This window comes from Sorex fumeus, unplaced genomic scaffold, assembly GCF_029834395.1.
Source record: "Sorex fumeus unplaced genomic scaffold, SorFum_2.1 ptg000241l, whole genome shotgun sequence".
NCBI lineage: Eukaryota > Metazoa > Chordata > Mammalia > Eulipotyphla > Soricidae > Sorex > Sorex fumeus.
Genome location: NW_026606298.1, coordinates 1,579,667 through 1,597,500, shown reverse-complemented (window position 1 = coordinate 1,597,500; position 17,834 = coordinate 1,579,667). Strand labels below are relative to the sequence as shown.

At 46.1% G+C, this 17,834-nt stretch overlaps 1 protein-coding gene across 1 annotated transcript in view; it reads right to left on the bottom strand.

The window, feature by feature from the left end:
• The window catches only part of GCM1 (glial cells missing transcription factor 1), a 26,002-nt gene extending 8,531 nt beyond the window's left edge, over positions 1–17,471 (bottom strand). The window contains exon 1 of the mRNA XM_056108992.1: positions 17,397–17,471. Coding sequence (XP_055964967.1) covers positions 17,397–17,471 — 75 coding nt within the window. The remainder of the gene's footprint in view (positions 1–17,396) is intronic.
• Between the last annotated feature and the right edge of the window lie 363 nt (positions 17,472–17,834).

Here is a 17,834-nt window from a genome sequence, read left to right as displayed (position 1 = left end):
GCAGGGTTCTGGGGACAAATGTGAGGATGGAAACAGGGTTGACTGGTGCAAAACAGGCACCTTAGCCCCTGTACTGTCTCTGACTTTAGTTGTTTTTGTTTGTTTTGTTTTTGTTTTTGTTTTTGTTTTTTTTTTTGCTTTTTGGGTCACACCCAGCGATGTTCGGGGATTACTCCTGGCTCATGCACTCAGGTATTATTCTTGGCAGTGCTCAGGGGACCATATGGGATGCTGGGAATCGAACCCGGGTCAGCCGCATGCAAGACAAATGCCCTACCCGCTGTGCTATCACTCCAGTCCCTTGATCTAGATTTAATAGTGATCTTAAGGGCTGGAGCTCTCTAGGAGAGCCCGGCAAGCTACCGAGAGTATCTCGCCCGCACGGCAAAGCCTGGCAAGCTCCCCATGACGTATTCGATATGCCAAAAACAGTAACAACAAGCCTCACAATTTGTCGTGAGAAGTTACTGGTGCCCACTCGAGCAAACTGATGAACAACGGGAGGACAGTGCTACAGTGCGGTGCTACGGTGGTCTTGAGCTCACAGCCCAGTTGCCGCAGTGTCGCTGCTCTTGTCTCTGGGACATTTGCTGTCCAGACCAAAAGGAGTGGCCAGAGTCCCTCTGAGTTCTTCCCGCTGGTGTTTTGCTAGTCCTCAGTGATAAGAGCTGAGATCATTTCTCACTAAGAAATTTTGAGGGTGAAGTAATTTTATTGTGCTCTTACACAAGCATGTGGAAAACATTATGGTGCTGAGATAACGTCTCATACCACACTGGAGCTCCCCTCGTGGGAATGCTGGAGCCTGGATGGCCGGCTCCTGCGTGGGGGCCTCTTCTGCAGGGCTGTTCTGCCTTTTGCTCGACTCTCGGATCTCTGCACCTCCAACAGGCCAGAGGAAGAAGCAAGAACTTATTTTGCCTGGAAGCTCCTACGTGCTTTCCCGGAATTGGCACCATGCCCTCTGTAGGAACATCTGATTAAACTATGGTCTCCTTCTAAAAGGCCAGGGACACGGAACACCTAGTCCTGGCGGCTTAGTCGCTGGTGCGGCTCACATAGTTTCGATCCTGCCTTGGTACACAGATGCTGCCTTTGGTTTTTTTTTTTTTATGTTTTATTTTATTTTTGTTTTTTGGGTCACACCCGGCGATGCTCAGGGGTTACTCCTGGCTCTACGCTCAGGAGTTACTCCTGGCGGTGCTCAGGGGACCCTATGGGATGCTGGGAATCGAACCCGGGTCGGCCGCGTGCAAGGCAAACGCCCTACCTGCTGTGCTATCTCTCCAGCCCCCAGATGATGCCTTTGACAGCAATGCTAGTTCTTGGAACGAGAATAATTAAATGCTCTTAGGAGTTAAACTTAGGCTGTGTCGTCCTCATAGCCTCCAGAGATTAGGGTGTGATATAGAAACACTTCTTCATCTAGGAGATTCTAGAAAGTCAGATTTAGACGATTTTAGAAGATTCATAAGGAGCCATCAAGGCAGCCTTTCCCTTGCTTCACCAACAAGAAAGCACAGCTTTAAACATAGTAAAGGGATGGACAGGCATTTCAGGGTAAGCAAAAGATAACGTCAGCATCAAGAGTTGCGTGAAGAGGCTGGCGTATACAGAATTACAGCACAGACTGTGCCAAAGAATTTTTCGGCTGAGAGTGTGTGGGGGCAAGAAACTTGGTCTCTGGCGCCTGATTTTGCCTTTCCCTAAAATGGGGCCTTGGTAAAATACACCTCATAAAACTTTTATAAAGAGTTGCATCACCAAACTTAAGTTCCGCCTATTAATATTATGTCACGGGAGCTGAGGTGAGTCTGGAGAAATATAAGTTAGAAGTATTGCATGCCTAAGATCAGTGACTAAGAGCTCACGTCTGCAAATTACATCCCATGTACCAAATCCAGTGCTTCGGCTTTTGACTTAAATAAACCCTGAACATAATGAACGGATCCATGATCAGCCTTTGTGTGTTGCCTGTGGTTAGCTGTGCATTCCCACCGTGGAGGTAGAGACCGCATGGCCTAAAAAAAAAAACTAAAATATTTGTTATCTAGTGCGTTATGGAAAATTTCTTGACACGTGCCTGGGAGGATGATCAATGAAGATACGTGGCTTGGGTAAGAGTTTGTTTGTTTTGTGGGGCAAGGGAGCACAGGCCAGAGAGCTGACCATGGAGTGCCAGGGATCAAACCCAGGGCTCCGGCATGCAAAGTATGCTCACTGGCCCTTTAAGTCACTCCAAATCTTTTGGCCACTTCCCCAGCACACTGGGTATGCATCTTGCATTAAAAATTTTTTAATTATCGGGGCTAGAGTGATAGCACAGTAGGTAGGGCGTTTGTCTTGCACGCGGACAACCCGGGTTCGATTCCCAGCATCCCATATGATCCTCTGAACACTGCTAGAAATAATTCATGAGTGCAGAGCCAGGAGTAACCCTTGTACATCACCAGGTGTGACCCCAAAAAGCAAAAAAAATTTTTTTAATTGTGATTTTGTTTGGGGGACCCACCCTCAGCAATGCTTGGGGATCCAGGCAGTGTCAAGAATTGAACTCAGGCCTATCACATTCAACACCTGCATCAGCCCTTGAGCTCTTCCTTCAGACCCAGGATGTGGGTTTAACAAAGTCCCTTGACTTCTCATAGCCTGTTTCCTGCTCTGCAGAATGGAAGGAAAATGGGTACGTGCCTCACAGGGTTGTCATGAAGACTAAAGGAGTCAACACACACAAAACACTCAAAACCGAATGAGCTTGTTAGGGCTGTGAAAAAAGAGGAATTAAATGGAGGATGTAATTTAAAAATGTAGTTCAGCTAGAGTATATCTTTATTTTTACTATATTTAAAGTAGCACTGTAGCACTGTCCTCCCGTAGTTCATCGATTTGCTCGAGCGGGCACCAGTAATGTCTCCATTGTGAGACTTGTTACTGTCTTTTGGCACATCGAATATGCCATGGGGATCTGCCAGGCTCTGCCGTAATGTCTGATAATTGTCTTTCCTTTTTTGACAAAAAGAAAGAAAGAAAGAAAGAAAGAAAGAAAGAAAGAAAGAAAGAACCAGAATGAGCTGACACACACAAAACTCTCCAAACAGCCTTCATACATAACAGTTTTCAAGTCTGTGAGCAGGTACTCTACTAGATCCAGGGCCAACACGACTGTAAGAGCCATAGGCTTGGGGCTGGAGCAATAGCACAGCGGGTAGGGTGTTTGCCTTGCACGCGGCCGACCTGGGTTCGATTCCCAGCATCCCATATGGTCCCCTGAGCACCGCCAGGAGTAACTCCTGAGTGCAGAGCCAGGAGTAACCCCTGTGCATCACCGGGTGTGACCCCCCCCCAAAAAAAGAGCCACAGGCTTTCGGGAGCAAGGATACCCCAAGAAACATCACTTCATGCTTTCAATCAGAGTTTAAGCAAAAACGCAAGACAGGACGCAACGTCTATACAACAAAAGCCTCATTAGGGCAAGTCTTGCTCCATGCTCTTCCTTCAAGACTGGCAGGGGTGCCCAGCACGACAACAGCTGTGGATGGGAACAGAAAGGTGCCCAAGGAGAGAGTAAGGAAGTTTATCATTTCCAGCTGTGAGAAGGAGCCCCTCTCTGCACCACGAAACAGAATAAGAGGGTAAATGGGCAGTTGCTTTTTCCAGGTCTTTCCCTCACTGCCCTCAGTCCCTGGCAGGTCCAGCTGGCCAAGACTGGCTACCCAGGAGAGTAGAACACAGCTAACACGACTTCTTGCTGCAGGCATTTTTCCCTTTCAATCGACAGCTCTAAGCATTGGTTTTCTCTCATAGAAAGTCAGAGTGGGATTGGGGGGGGGGGGGAGGCGATGGGGGGATGGAGAGGGAGGGATACTGGGATTAGTGGTGGTGGGAAACGGGCACTGGTGGAGGGATGGGTACTCGATCATTATATAACTGAAACCCAAGCACAAAAATTTGCAAGTCTACAACTGTACCTCATGGTGTTTCACGAATAAAAATTTTTAAAAAAAAGTCAGAGAAATGTACAAAGCATGATATCTGATCTTCTGAAGGCATATAAAGGTAGAGTGAAACATGAAAACATGTGCCTCCCTTAAAGAATTGGGGCTAAAAAAAGTCTACGGGTGAACCTGGGTTGTAGCTCAAGGATAACACCCCACAATGACACCTGAGACCTGGGTGCAATCCCTGGTACAGCACAGGGACTGAGCACAGGCCTAACCAGTCTGAGGTGCTGAGTGTCACCCCCAACAAAACACGGAGCCCTCACACACCCCCCACCCCACCTCCCTCTCTGGTATCCCTGCAGCACTGCCCCCAGGCAGTGTCAACAACAGCAAGAACAAAAGGTTAATGACCTCAGACCAACAGTGCTTGAAAGCCCCTAAACCAGGAGGAGGGGAAGGACCTGGTGAGAGCTTCTCAGATGCTCTGATTAAAGAAAGACTCAAGTCTTTGGAGGCAGAAGTGATCGCTGTGGTCTTATTTCTCCATCTTCTCACAATGTAATTCTCTCTCTCTCCTCTCTGTCTCTCTGTCTCTCTCTGTCTCTGTCTCTCTCTCCTCTCTGTTTCTCTGTCTCTCTCTGTCCCTCTGTGTCTCTCTGTCTCTCTCTGTCTCTCTGTCTCTCTCTGTCTCTCTCTCTCCCTCCCTCCATTTTTGGCCTCATACCCAGATGCGTTGAGGACTCACTTCTGGTGGGGTGTGGTGACTCTATACAATGTTCATGTTTGAACCGGGGTCATCCAAAATCAAGTTCAATGCTCTACCTACTGTACTATCTCACTAGTATTTAATCTAATTTTCACTTCTTGGAGAGGTCACCCATGGGTTATTTAGAAATGGATTTGTTAGTTTCCAGTATTTACGGATTTTCCTGGTGTCTCCTACTAATTTTAGTTTGATTCTGTCATAATTGGAAGATGCACAAAGTGTGTCTTTTTTTCCTTTAAAAAAATTGGGCTATACCTACTTGCTCAGGGCTCCTCCCAGCTCTCAGATCAGGGAAACATGGAGTGCTGGGAATTGAACCCAGACCTTCTGCAGACAAAGCTTGCTCACAGTGGAGGACTCTTTCTGGCCCTGTTTTCAATTACTATTATTTTTTAATGGAATCACCATGAGCAACACTTATTACGTGTTTGAGTTTCAGTCATATAGTGATTGAACACCCATCCCTCCACCAGTGTACATTTTCCACCACCAATGTCCCGCATATCCCTGTTTTCGATTATTAAAAAAAATTGTGAGATTTAATTTATGTTATCAATATGTCACATATTACACTTTCCTAGTTGCTTTTTTTCTCCAAGAACCTCCACAAATACCTGCACTTTACAGTTCCATTAATAATGCAGAATGGTAGAGTTCATGCCCAATTCAATCAGCTAATCAGTGGCTGAATAAATAGCAGTACTCCTACATAAAAAAAATAAATAATGCAGAATAAACTTGGCAATGGATGACTGAGAAAGTTACGGGGAGTTAAATGTGTTCTCGTCCAACTATTTTCTTGGTGTATTACACCCAGGTGTTTGCTCTGGGTGCTTCGTGGGATATTTTACATCTTTGCACTTAAAAATGAAGAGAATAAAGAGAAAAGTATGTGGGGGAAGTTAGGGGCGATGGAACCTGGGGACACTGGTGCTGGGAAATGTACACTGGTAGAGGGATGGGTGTTGGAACACTGTATGTCCGAAATCTAATCATGAACAGTTTTGTAAGGGTCTATCTCACAGTGATTCAATTAAAAAAATTAAAACTAAGAGAAAACTCAGGTCCTAATAAAATGAACCCAGGAGTTGAAGGAAGAACAGCATTCTGAAAGTCCTCTGAATTTCAAGCACTACAGTTTGATTCTTGATTCTACAAGTTTGATAGTAAGATTCGAGAGTTTGATCGTAAAATTCTGGAAGAACGTTCATTTCTTCATCTTCATTAGCAAGCCCTCACCATGGTTTTAATCTTTTAAGATCTTTTGTTTATTTTAATTTCTAACTTTTTATGAGTAACTCTTTATTTTTCCTCTTGGTTAAGAAGTTTAGAATTTAAAGGGAATATCCTTAAGGTTTCCAACATGTAGATCTAACTAATTTGTATTTTATATTTTTTATGGGTAACATCAGTGGTTGTGTAACTAATGCTTCTAGAATATCTGTATACATTTTACTGTGATTTCATCTTCGAACTCATTCAAAACCTTTAAAAATTTTCAGCCTTCTTTCATTCTAATTTATAGAATAATTCAAAGTTTATTTTTAATTGAATCATCGTGAGGTATTCAACTATTCAAAGTCTTAAAGGGGAATGTTAAAGAATAAATACATACCATTATATAAATCTAACAAAATTCTAAACTAAGTGGCTGAAGTGATAGCACAGTGGGTAGGGTGTTTGCCTTGCACACGGCTGACCCGGGTTCGATTCCCAGCATCCCATATAGTCCCCTGAGCTACCGCCAGGAGTAATTCCTGAGTGCAGAACCAGGAGGAACCCCTGTGCATCGCCAGGTGTGACCCAAAAAGCCAAAAAAAAAAGTCTAAGCTAAGGTATCAAAAACATTTACATTACCATGTTATATTAAATTTGATTTATAAAACCGCCTTAAATGATTGTGGGATTATAGCCCACTATCATTTAAGGCAGTTTTCTGCCAAGTTTTTTCTTAATTATTTCTTAATTAAAAATCTCATTAATTCCTCATACATTAATGTTTCCAAGTCAAACAAGAATAACATAGATACACCTTTGGCAAATTAGCTGAACAGGGAAAAACTTCCAGTCTCACTGGTTGGGGAACACAGACGAAAGCTTCAGCCAGTATTTTGACTCACACATAGCTTCTCAGGAATTTATTTCTTCTGAACCAGTTGGAAACCAATCTGTTTCTTGTGTTAGCAAAGAGAAAAATTCAACTTAAGAAAACCCTCTGGAGTGAAGTCAAGAACACTACCCCTGGGCCGAATTGTTGGCTGAAGTGGGATAACCCAACCTAGCCTAGGAAAGCCCCGAATTTGATCTCTGACCCCTCCAGCACTGCCAGGCATGTCTCTGGCACCCCAAAGCACTGTGGGGGTGGAGGGTCACAGAACCTCAGGCTGAACATCACTAGGAGTGGTCCCAGCCCGACCCCAAATCCTCGGACCACTGACGGCTAAGGTTACTATTAAAAGAAAAGGGAAGAGAAAAAAAAAAGGGAACTATTCCCTAAGCGAATGCAGTTTCCTACCTCTGATAAGGAATTAGGCTCAGAACCAAAGCGCTTACTGATACACTGAAGTGAATCAGAGTCCCCAACTTGCAGGTTCTCTCCTTTCTGTTTCTCTTTCCCACTGTGCCTACTGACAGAGGAGCAGAGAATGTGCACCCCACAGACACAGTTCTGCAACGCCCCCCTCCTTCTGGCCAACAGTGCAGGGAGCAGAATACCTGTGGCCCCAGTAGCAAGGAACCTAAGGACCAGGGACCCGTGAGATGAAGTAGAATGCTGACCAGAGAGGATAAAGCCACAGGGGCCGGGATAACAGCACAAAAGGCTGAGCACACGGCTTGCATGCAGGAGACCCAGATCTGATCGTCAGCCCTGCTTGGTGCTCTGAGCACTACCAGTGCACCTGCCTTGCCAAGCATCGCCAGTGGTGATCCTCAGAACTGTGCTGAGATTCCAAGCAACACAAGTGTGCGCCCTTTGGTGAGTATGACCAAGTGTGCGTAAGCACCCAACCAAGAATCACAAACATCACCTTAAAAACAACGAAGGGAGGAGAGAGGGGTGAGGTGGAGGTGTGGGGGGCAGGGGTGGGTGGGAGGGTACTGACTGGGAACCCAGAATCAACCTTGCCTGAGCACCAACCAAGACACAAACAGCATTTGGTGCTGATTTCATTGAGCCACTTAAACCCTCAGAGAAGGCCCAGTTTCACCTCCGCTCACCCTCTGGAGGACCCAGGAACTGTTGCCAGTTAGAATCCAGATCCGGGAGGGAACGAACGCATCGGCAATAGGGCCTGTCTGCAGCTGACGTGAAATTTTAAGCTGATCTACATCTGTGTTTAGTCTAGGCTTATTTCCAGTTTTCTCTAACTTCACCCCTTTCCCCCCATCAAAAAAAAAAAGTGCATTTAAACCATGGAGTATTGTGAGCTAATGACCAAGTATGGCTTTGGCCATGGATTTAATTCGAAAATCGTTTATGCTTAGGAAGAAAATGGTTCAGGGTATTTGCTAGTTGCTGGGCTTTTTAGAACATTCTGGACTTCTGCCTAGAGAAACTGGCTCATGTTAACCGGGGGTGAGTGTTCTCATCTCCTTGCTGAAATGAGTACTATTCATGAATGGAATTGATTTTCTTTCTAATTTTCAACCAATAAAACATTGAAGACACTTTTGAGGACTATCTGCAATGAAATTTTTTTTCTTTTTTGGGTCACAAGGGTGATGCACAGGGGTTACTCCTGGCTCTGCACTCAGGAATTACCCCTGGTGGTGCTCAGGGGACCCTATGGGATGCTGGAAATCGAACCCGGGTTGGCCACGTGCAAGGCAAATGCTCTACCCGCTGTGTTATTGCTCCAGCCATTGCAATTAAAATTTTAAGGCCCTGTAGAGTATTACAATTAATTTTTTGGTATTGATTTACAATAGTATTATCATTATGATTTTATACTTGCAAGTAAAGATAACTAAAAATGTACTTTTAGTAGAAAGCAGTGCTCCAGGGATCGGTGGGAAGCCCCAGTGCTACAGGCTGGTGATGCTCCCTGGGGACACAGTTCAGCCTCGTCTGACTCGGCCACCGCAGGGACACTCTAGCACAGCTGATCTTGCAGTGCCTGGGACCCGACCCAGACCTCGAGCATGCTTTCTCCCTCCTTCCTTCCTCCCTCCCTTCCTTCCTTCCTTCCTTCCTTCCTTCCTTCCTTCCTTCCTTCCTTCCTCCCTCCCTCCCTCCCTTCCTTCCTTCTTTCCTTCCATTCTTCGTTCCTTTCTCCCTCCCTCCCTCCCTCCCTCCTTCCCTCCTTCCCTCCCTCCTTTCCTTCCTCCCTCCCTCCCTCCCTCCCTTCCTTCCTTCCTTCCTTCTTTCCTTCCTTCCTTCGTTCCTTTCTCCCTCCCTCCCTCCCTCCCTCCCTCCCTCCCTCCCTTCCTTCCTTCTTTCCTTCCTTCCTTCGTTCCTTTCTCCCTACCTCCCTCCCTCCCCCCCTCCCTCCCTCCTTCCTCCCTCCCTCCCTCCCTCCCTCCATTCCTTCCTTCTTTCCTTCCTTCCTTCGTTCCTTTCTCCCTCCCTCCCTCCCTCCCTCCCTCCCTCCATTCCTTCCTTCTTTCCTTCCTTCCTCCTTTCCTTCCTCCCTCCCTTCCTTCCTTCCTTCCTTCCTTCGTTCCTTCCTTCCTCTTCCTCCTCCTTTCTTTCCCCTTCCTTCCTTCCTTCCTTCCTTCCTTCCTCCCTCCCTCCCTCCCTCCCTCCCTCCCTCCCTTCCTTCCTTCCTTCCTTCCTTCCTTCCTTCCTTCCTTCCTTTCTCTTCCTCCTCCTTTCTTTCTCCTTCCTTCCTTCCTTCCTTCCTTCCTTCCTTCCTCCCTCCCTCCCTCCCTCCCTCCCTCCCTCCCTCCCTCCCTTCCTTCCTTCCTTCCTTCCTTCCTTCCTTCCTTCCTCTTCCTCCTCCTTTCTTTCCCCTTCCTTCCTTCCTTCCTTCCTTCCTTCCTTCCTTCCTTCCTTCCTTCCTTCCTTCCTTCCTTTTTTTGTTTGGGACATGGGGGTTGACCAAACCAATGAATCTCAGATTGCTCCTGGCTCTGCACTCAGGAATCAGTCTTGGCAGTACTCGGGGACCATATGGAATGCCAAGTGCAAGGTGAATGCCCCTTCGTGCTGTACTGTCTCTCCCTCCCAGGAAATCTGCTTCCAACCACCTTTCTAGCCACAAACCTCCCACAGCAACTTACTGAAGGCTTGCACACAACGTCTCTCCACAGAGTCTCGAGACGGCTTCTCACTTTGATGCCCTCGACGCCTTGAGGGTCCCGCCTGCTTTCTCTACCTGTCCTAACCCTTCCATTTACAGCGTCCTCCCCGCAAGACAGCCCATGTCTGCTGTTCTGTGCTGCTCCTCAGAATCAAACATGCTGAGTTCTATCAGCCACTGATGAGATCCGGGCACTGATTATTTTTCCTGTGCCCAGATAAGCAGGAGTACTTCCAGGAGCTACGAGCTCACCGTCTGCTGTGTCCCTGCACCTGCTCTAGCAACTGGCACATTGCACTCAAATTATTTCATGTGTTGATAAGTTTTCACCATTTGCTTTCACTATTGTCAAAACAAAAATTGTTTGGAGCGAGAGAGATACCACGGGGGCTAATGTGCTTGCCTTGCACACAGCTGACCTGGGTACAATCTCAGCACTGCAAATGGATGGTCCCCTGAGCCCTACTAGGAGTGAGCCCTGAACACCACCGATGTGGTCCCAATGCCTCTTCTCCCTCCAAAAACTATAACCCAGAACAATAACCCATGGGTTTGATCCCTAGCACCAGTAGACCACAGAGGTGATTATGCTCAGTAAAATAAGTAAGGAAAAGAAATACAATTATTGGGCCAGAGAGATAGCACAGCGGGTAGGGCATTTGCCTTCCTCACTGCTGACCCAGACCCCATACCCAGCATCCCATATGGTCTCCATGCACGGGTGGGAATGATTTCTGTGCATTCACTGGGTGTAAACCCCAAACTAACAAAGCAACAAAGAAAAAGAACAACTACCAATACTGGATATTTCATATGTGAAATATAGACAACTAAGCAGACTGACCTAAAAAGGAAAAAAAAGCAATCCAAAGCAGCAGAACTGACTCTCAGAGTGGGTGAAAAAGGAGGCCAATGGGAAGCGAGAAAAAAGAGGCGGAGGAACGGGAAGGGAAGCTTGCATTGATGGGATAACACTGGAACTTCGGTGGAGAATGTGGGATTCTAGATTCATGCAGAGGTGCTAAGCTACAGCCCTGAAATTCTACGCTACTGCAAACCGATGAAAAGAAAAGGAAGGAGGACAGCCACAAAGTCTTACAATGTCTGAAATGCATCGAGGGAGACCCGGTTTCCAGAACCAGAAGGTCCAGCCAACATTCAGAAAGACACCCTGAAATCAGAGGCACGTGAATGGACTAAGAGGGTCAAACTTGTCTACGATGGCAGGGACTGGCCTCATCTGGGAGAATTCTGACATGAACATACAATTGTGGAAAAAGATAAGTTCTTTGTATAGAGAGGACAAAGAATGAAACTGGGGAAATGTTAACAATGCCATGCATCGTATTTACTCCTTTAAGTCACATTATTACTATTATTATTTTATTATTTATTGGGCTGGAGCGATAGCACAACAGGTAAGGCATTTGACTTGCACGCGGTCAACCCGGGTTCGATTCTTCCGCCCCTCTCGGAGAGCCCGGCAAACTACCGAGAGTATCTTGCCCGCACAGCAAAGCCTGGCAAGAGACGTATTCAATATGCCAAGAATATTAACAAGTCTCACAATTTGTTGTGAGGCATTACTGGTGCCCACTTGAGCAAATCAATGAACAATGGGAGGATCCAATACCAATACCAATACCAATTACTATTATTGTTTATTTTTAGTGCCCAATCCAAAATAAGAATATTTTTTATGCCTGAGGAAAGTGAGAATAACCCTAACCAACACAACCTCCTTCTAGAAGAACCACCTGAGCACAGGAGAATAGATTGCAGGGAGAAGAATCTGTTTGCCCTGTGAAACATGCTTTTTTGCCTTTTTTTTTAAAAAATGAAATCCCCTACAGTAACCTGCAATTTCTACTCTACTGGGCACATTTTGGGAAAGTCTGCTTTGAATAGCTTAGAGATTTAAGCAAGGTAGATGAGAAACTACTGTGTTCATTGTACCAAAGAAGTAAAAGACATTTAAGAAAATCTCTTTGTTTTGAGTCACGTTGAATATAAGCAATAAAACATTTTGCTAATGAATTCCAATTTGGCTTGGTTTGGAAGCCACACCAGGCAGTACTCCAAGCTTCCTTCCTGGCTCTGTGTTCAGGGATCAATCCTGGGCTCAGCAGACTGGATGAGGTGCCCAGGATCAAAACAGAGTCTGCCAAGTGCCTTAGCCCACGTGCTATTTCTCTGGCCCTACTCTGGTCTAGTACTACCAGAAAAAAAAAAAAAGAAAATAGAATTTTTGTCTACTGTTTAGTCCCTGTTATATGCAGCATGAGGTGCCATGACACAGTTCTCAGGTAACAGGATCTCAGATTAGGCCCTCCCGTTGATCGTCGATTTGCTCGAGCGGGCCCAGTAACGTCTCCATTGGAGACTTTGTTGTTACTGTGTCTGGCATATCAAATACTCTCGGTAGCTTGCCGGGCTCTCCGAGAGGGGCGGAGGAATCGAACTCGGGTCGGCCATGTTGGCCGCTTGTAAGGCGAACGCCCTACCCGCTGTGCTATGGATCTCAGATTACTAGACATAAAAGAGATGTGAGAGAGCAGTTAGTGCAACGACACCAATTCAAAAGAGGAAAGTCTCAGAAAGGAAGCCCATAAGCCATCTTTGGCTGAGATGAGACAGAACTAATATATTTTTTCCTCTGGTGTTTTGGGTTTTGGGCTGGAGCGATAAGCACAGAGGTAGGGCATTTGCCTTGCACGTGGCCGGTCCTGCCGAGCCGGGTTCGATTCCTCCACCCCTTTCGGAGAGCCCAGCAAGCTACCAAGAGTATCTTGCCCACGCGGCAAAGTCTGGCAAGCTCCCTGTGACATATTCAATATGCCAAACACAGTAACAACAAGTCTCAAAATGGAGACTTTACTGGGCCCACTCTAGCAAATCGATGATCAACGGGTGAACAGTGCAGTGCAGTGGTATTTTGGGTTTTAGGGCCTCACCCAGCTGTGCTCAGGGATTACTACTGGTTTCATAGTCAGGGATCACTCCTAGTGGTGCTCAGGGGACCATATGGGATGTTGGAGTTTGAACTCAGGCATGTGGAACATGCCTTTCTTCATGAGAAAGACAAATGTCTTTCCTGTTGTACTACCTCTTTGGCCCCAGAACTAATATTTTTGTGGAAAGGCCAGCCCCGATGTTCAGCCATTTTATGTATGTGACTATACTGTGAGGATCTGGAGACCAGATTTTCTAAATTCTCTTTTGAACTTTGTCAGGTAGTTTTAGATTATGATCTCCACCAAGTTCTTTCAAAACAGCACACATATTTTGTAAAAGAAATTTGTCATCTAAATGCTATATTTGTGCTGTAAGACATTTTGTATTTTAAAAACTGAAGTCACTGGGAGAGAACGGGGATGACTCTGATAAGAACAGCTGTCACGGGGCCAGAGTGATAGTACAGCCAGCTGGGAGGCCATTTGCCTTGCACGCGGCCAACCCAGGTTCGATTCCCGGCATCTCATAGAGTCCCCCGTGCACTGGTAGGGCTAAGACCTGAGTGCAGAGCCAGGAGCAACCCCTGAGCAATGCTGGGTGTGGTACCCTTCCCACAACCTCCCACACGCACACTACCCTCAATAAAAAGAAGGCTCTTCTTTTTGCCTTTTCCCTCAGATGGTTCTAGAGATGATTCCAGAACCAACATGAGCTCAAATGTGGCTACCACTTATTGTCTCTGCTCAGAGAATAGGAAGGAACATTTGTACTTTAACCATTTCCCTGGCTCAAATCAAAAGGTGCTTGCTATTTTTTGTGAGCAGTGGTGATTTTTTTATGAAAAATAAACAATATACTTCAAGAAACCATAAAGATCGAATTTAATGTCTTAAAAGCTGAGATTGATGTTGTTCTGGGAAGTGAACGTTGGAATATTCCTTCTAAGGAAGTGGGTTGTTCTTTTCCTTGTTTTACCCTTGGTCTACACAGTGAGATGGATCCTTTATTTCGGGGTGGGGTGGGGGGAGTGGGGGCGGGAGAGGAAAGCTTGTCATTTCAGGGAGTTCGCAGACTTCACTTGGGCCTAAGATACGCCTCAGTTGTAGAGCTCATATGTTGCATGTGGAAACCCCAGCTTAATTCCTGGCACTGCAAACACACAGACACACACACAGAAACACACACACACACAGCAACCACAAAACCCAAAATTTGCTCTAGGATGTGATATTAAAAAGTTTCCTATGAGCATGCTGAAAGTAGACTATAGACCAAACATGATTGTCACCCATTGCCTCTTTTGCAAACCACAACACCCAATAAGAGAGAGAGAGAGAATAAAAGGGAATGCCCTGCCACAGTAACAGGGCAGGATGGGGAGGATGGGGGGTGGGAGGAATACTGGGATCCATGGTGGTGGGAAATAGGCACTGGTGGAGGGTTGGGTATTTGATCATTGTATAATTGAAACCCAAGCACAAAAATTTGTAAGTCTGCAACTGTACCTCATGGTGTCTCACTAATAAAAATTTTTTTAAAAAAGTTTTCTATGAAGCTGCTTCACTTCAACTTTTATTTTTACGTATATCCCACTTATATTTGGGAGTTTCCACCATGAAATTGGGAACAAGCACAAGAAAACCCTGAGCTAGGAGATAAGATTTACCTTAAGCGAACTAGAAAGGGGCCAGAGAGGTAGCACAGCAGATAGGCACTTGCCTTGCACGCAGCCAACTTGGGTTCAATCCCTGACATCCCATATGAGCCAGGCGTAATGCCTGAGCACTGCTGGGTGTGGCTCCAAAACCAACCAACGAAAAACCAAATAGGAGAGAGAGAGAGAGAGAGAGAGAGAGAGAGAGAGAGAGAGAGAGAGAGAGAACAGAGAATTAGGCACTTGCCTTGCATGCGGCTGACCTGACTTGATTCCTAGCACTGAGCCCTACCAGGAGTGATCGCTGAGTAAGGAGTAAACCCTGTACACCGAAAGGTGTGGTCCAAGCCTTTCTTCCCCACTCGCAAAAAAAGAAATGATTTACCTCAAAGCTCCCCCTATGATAACTTTAGTTATGGCTGTAATAATTAAAAGGCACAAACTCTGGGGCTGGAGAGCTAGCAGAGCAGGAAGGGTACTTGCTTTGCATTCAGCTGACCTCGTGTGGTCACCCAAATCTTGCCAAAAGTGATCCCTGAACACAGAGCCAGGAGTAAACCCTGAGCATCGCCAGGTGTGGCCCCCAAAAGAAGAAAGATGGAAAGAATAAAAGAAAGAAAGGGAGAGAGAAAAGAGAGAGAGTGATGAAGAAAAGAAAGAAGAAAGAAAGAAAGAAAGAAGGAAGGAAGGAAGGAAGGAAGGAAGGAAGGAAGGAAGGAAAGAAGGAAGGAAAGAAGGAAGGAAGGAAGAAGAAAGAAGGAAGGAAGGAAGGAAGGAAGGAAGGAAGGAAGGAAGGAAGGAAGGAAGGAAGGAAGAAGACAGGCACAAACACAAATTGCCTGCCTATGGTTTACTTAATCAGCCTAAAATGGACAGAAAGTAGAGCACATTTTGTGTCTTCCAAGATTATCAAAAGAAAATGGAGAAGGAATTTAGGAGAAACATAAAGAAAAACAAGAGAAAATTTCCCTTGGGATAAAGTATAGAACGATCTGGAAGCTTTCAATAGTGGGAATCTGGAAGGACCATGGAGTCCCCTTCTTCCTTCTCTGCTGGGGCCAACCCAAATGCTTTGTTCCCAGAGTCAGACAGTCTTGGCGGCCTTTTCAATGCTTTGTGCAAGTGAGTAGCAATCTTAGCTTTTTCAAGCGACTCCCAGTGAAAAGCCTTTCAAGTGCCAAAAAGAGAGAGCAAGGTAGTAAGGTAGTACATTTTCAATAATGAATTTCCCACCAATGGAAGTTTTATTCAATGGCCAAAAATGAGGGCAAAGAAGGCATGAAATGGGGCCAGGGAGGTGGCTCAAAGGGTTGGCCCCAGCACCCAAAAGGAGAGAGAACCAAAGGGAATGCCCTGCCACAGAGGCAGCGTGGGATGGGGGGATGGGGGTGGGAGGGATGCTGGGATCAGTGATGGTGGGGAATGGGCACTGGTGGATGGATGGGTACTCGATCATTGTATAACTGAAACCCAAGCACAAAAATTTGTAAGTCTACAACTGTACCTCATGGTGTTTCACAAATAAAAAAATAAATAAAAATTAAAAAAAAAATAAAGGCTGGAGCACATACCCTGCAGCTGGAGGCTAAGTTCCATCACGGCACACCCCTCCCCCCGCCCATCGGCACAGCCAGGAGGAGCTTAAGTGGGAGAAAGCCCAGCACCGTGGGTGTGACCCAACATCTAGTAAAAAAATGAGAGGAAAGCATTAAATGAAAGCCACTGTCTAAGCGAAGAGCTGACCAGCATCTCATACCACGTATTATTGACGAAAGTCCTGGAAGACCAAGTTGTAGTACCCTGAGGAGCTCTTCTTTGGACTTTTTCTTTCTTTTTGGGTCACACCCAGTGATGCTCAGGGGTTACTCCTGGCTCATGCACTCAGGAATTGCTCCTGGCGGTGCTCTGGGGACTATATGGGGTGCTGGGAATCGAACCTGGGTCGGCCGCGTGCAAGGCAAACACCTTACCCGCTGTGCTATTGCTCCAGCCCCTCTTCTCTGGACTTCTGACTTACAGTTTATTTTCTCATTTATTGGGCATGAAGACTCAAGCTGTGCTCAGGAGTCCTGAAGTCCCCACCAGGAGAGTCTCAGACAACTAAGCTGGTGGTTCGACGCAAGGGCCTGAGGATGTGATGCTGGGGACACCCCCTGGTCACCCTGGCAGTGCTGAGAATTGAATCTGAGTCAGACATATGCTCAGGGTACACCCTAAAAGTCATCGCATATCCTGGCTTCGAGAGTTAATTTTAAACCATCTCTAGATCAAATAAGTTCAAATGGGAATTTTTGGGAATTTTTGCATTGTGGAGAGTCGATTTATGGGCAAGAACATTAGTGTGAATTTTATTTGAATAGCCCGCCAAAAATAGGTGTGACCTAAAGCAAGCCAAGTTTGGACAAGAAAGGAAGCAGAGTTTTCTTTGCCTCAATCTATATGCAGGAAATCTGTGCAGTAAAGTTCCCTCCTCAGGGCCCAGAGAGATAGTATAGGGGATAAGCTGCTTGCCTTACACACAGCCACCCCCGGTTTGATCCCCGGTACCATCAATGGCCCCCTGAACATGGCTAGGAGTGTGATCTCAGAGCACAGAGGAAGGAGCAAGTCCTGAGCAAGACTGCTGGGTATGTCCACCCCCAAGAAAAAGAGGTCACCCTTCTCCAAATCCCTCAAATGATGTTTCCTGTAATGATTCTCTATTGTCAAGTATCCAGCTACAGAGGTATTATTCCCTTGCCCGGGACCCTCACCAATTTCCTCCCAGCTTTTAGTAAGTTAGTCAGCAAACCTCTGTCACGAAAGGCTGAGGGCAGATTCCTCTAGCTAGAACCTACCTGTGGCAGTTTCATGTCATTGATATCCCAACTCAGCACCTCTTTCTCTTCAGAGCCAGTGTCTTCAGGTTGCATGGTCAATCAAGTTGTCTGCGGGTGACCGGCCGCTCTTGTCACCTCAGTTCTTGGCAATGCTGCTCTCGAAGGCTTTCGTATGGTCGGACTGGTCGACTTGTGCAGTTTGCGCCAGGAGACTGTTTTCTGAGCCTAAGAAAATGAAGGATAATACTACTGATCACTACGGGAGATAAAAATCTGCCAGAAAAACCAGTTTCGATGACTTTTTTTTTTTCAAGCACCACCACATAAACAAAAGCAAAACAGACATCGCTGGCAAACGTACTGAAATAAAGTTTGACCGAGTGGAATCAGACATGCTGGTGATCTTGGTTTTCTGTCTTGGGTTCAGACTTTCTCATGGCTAGACCCAGGCTGAGA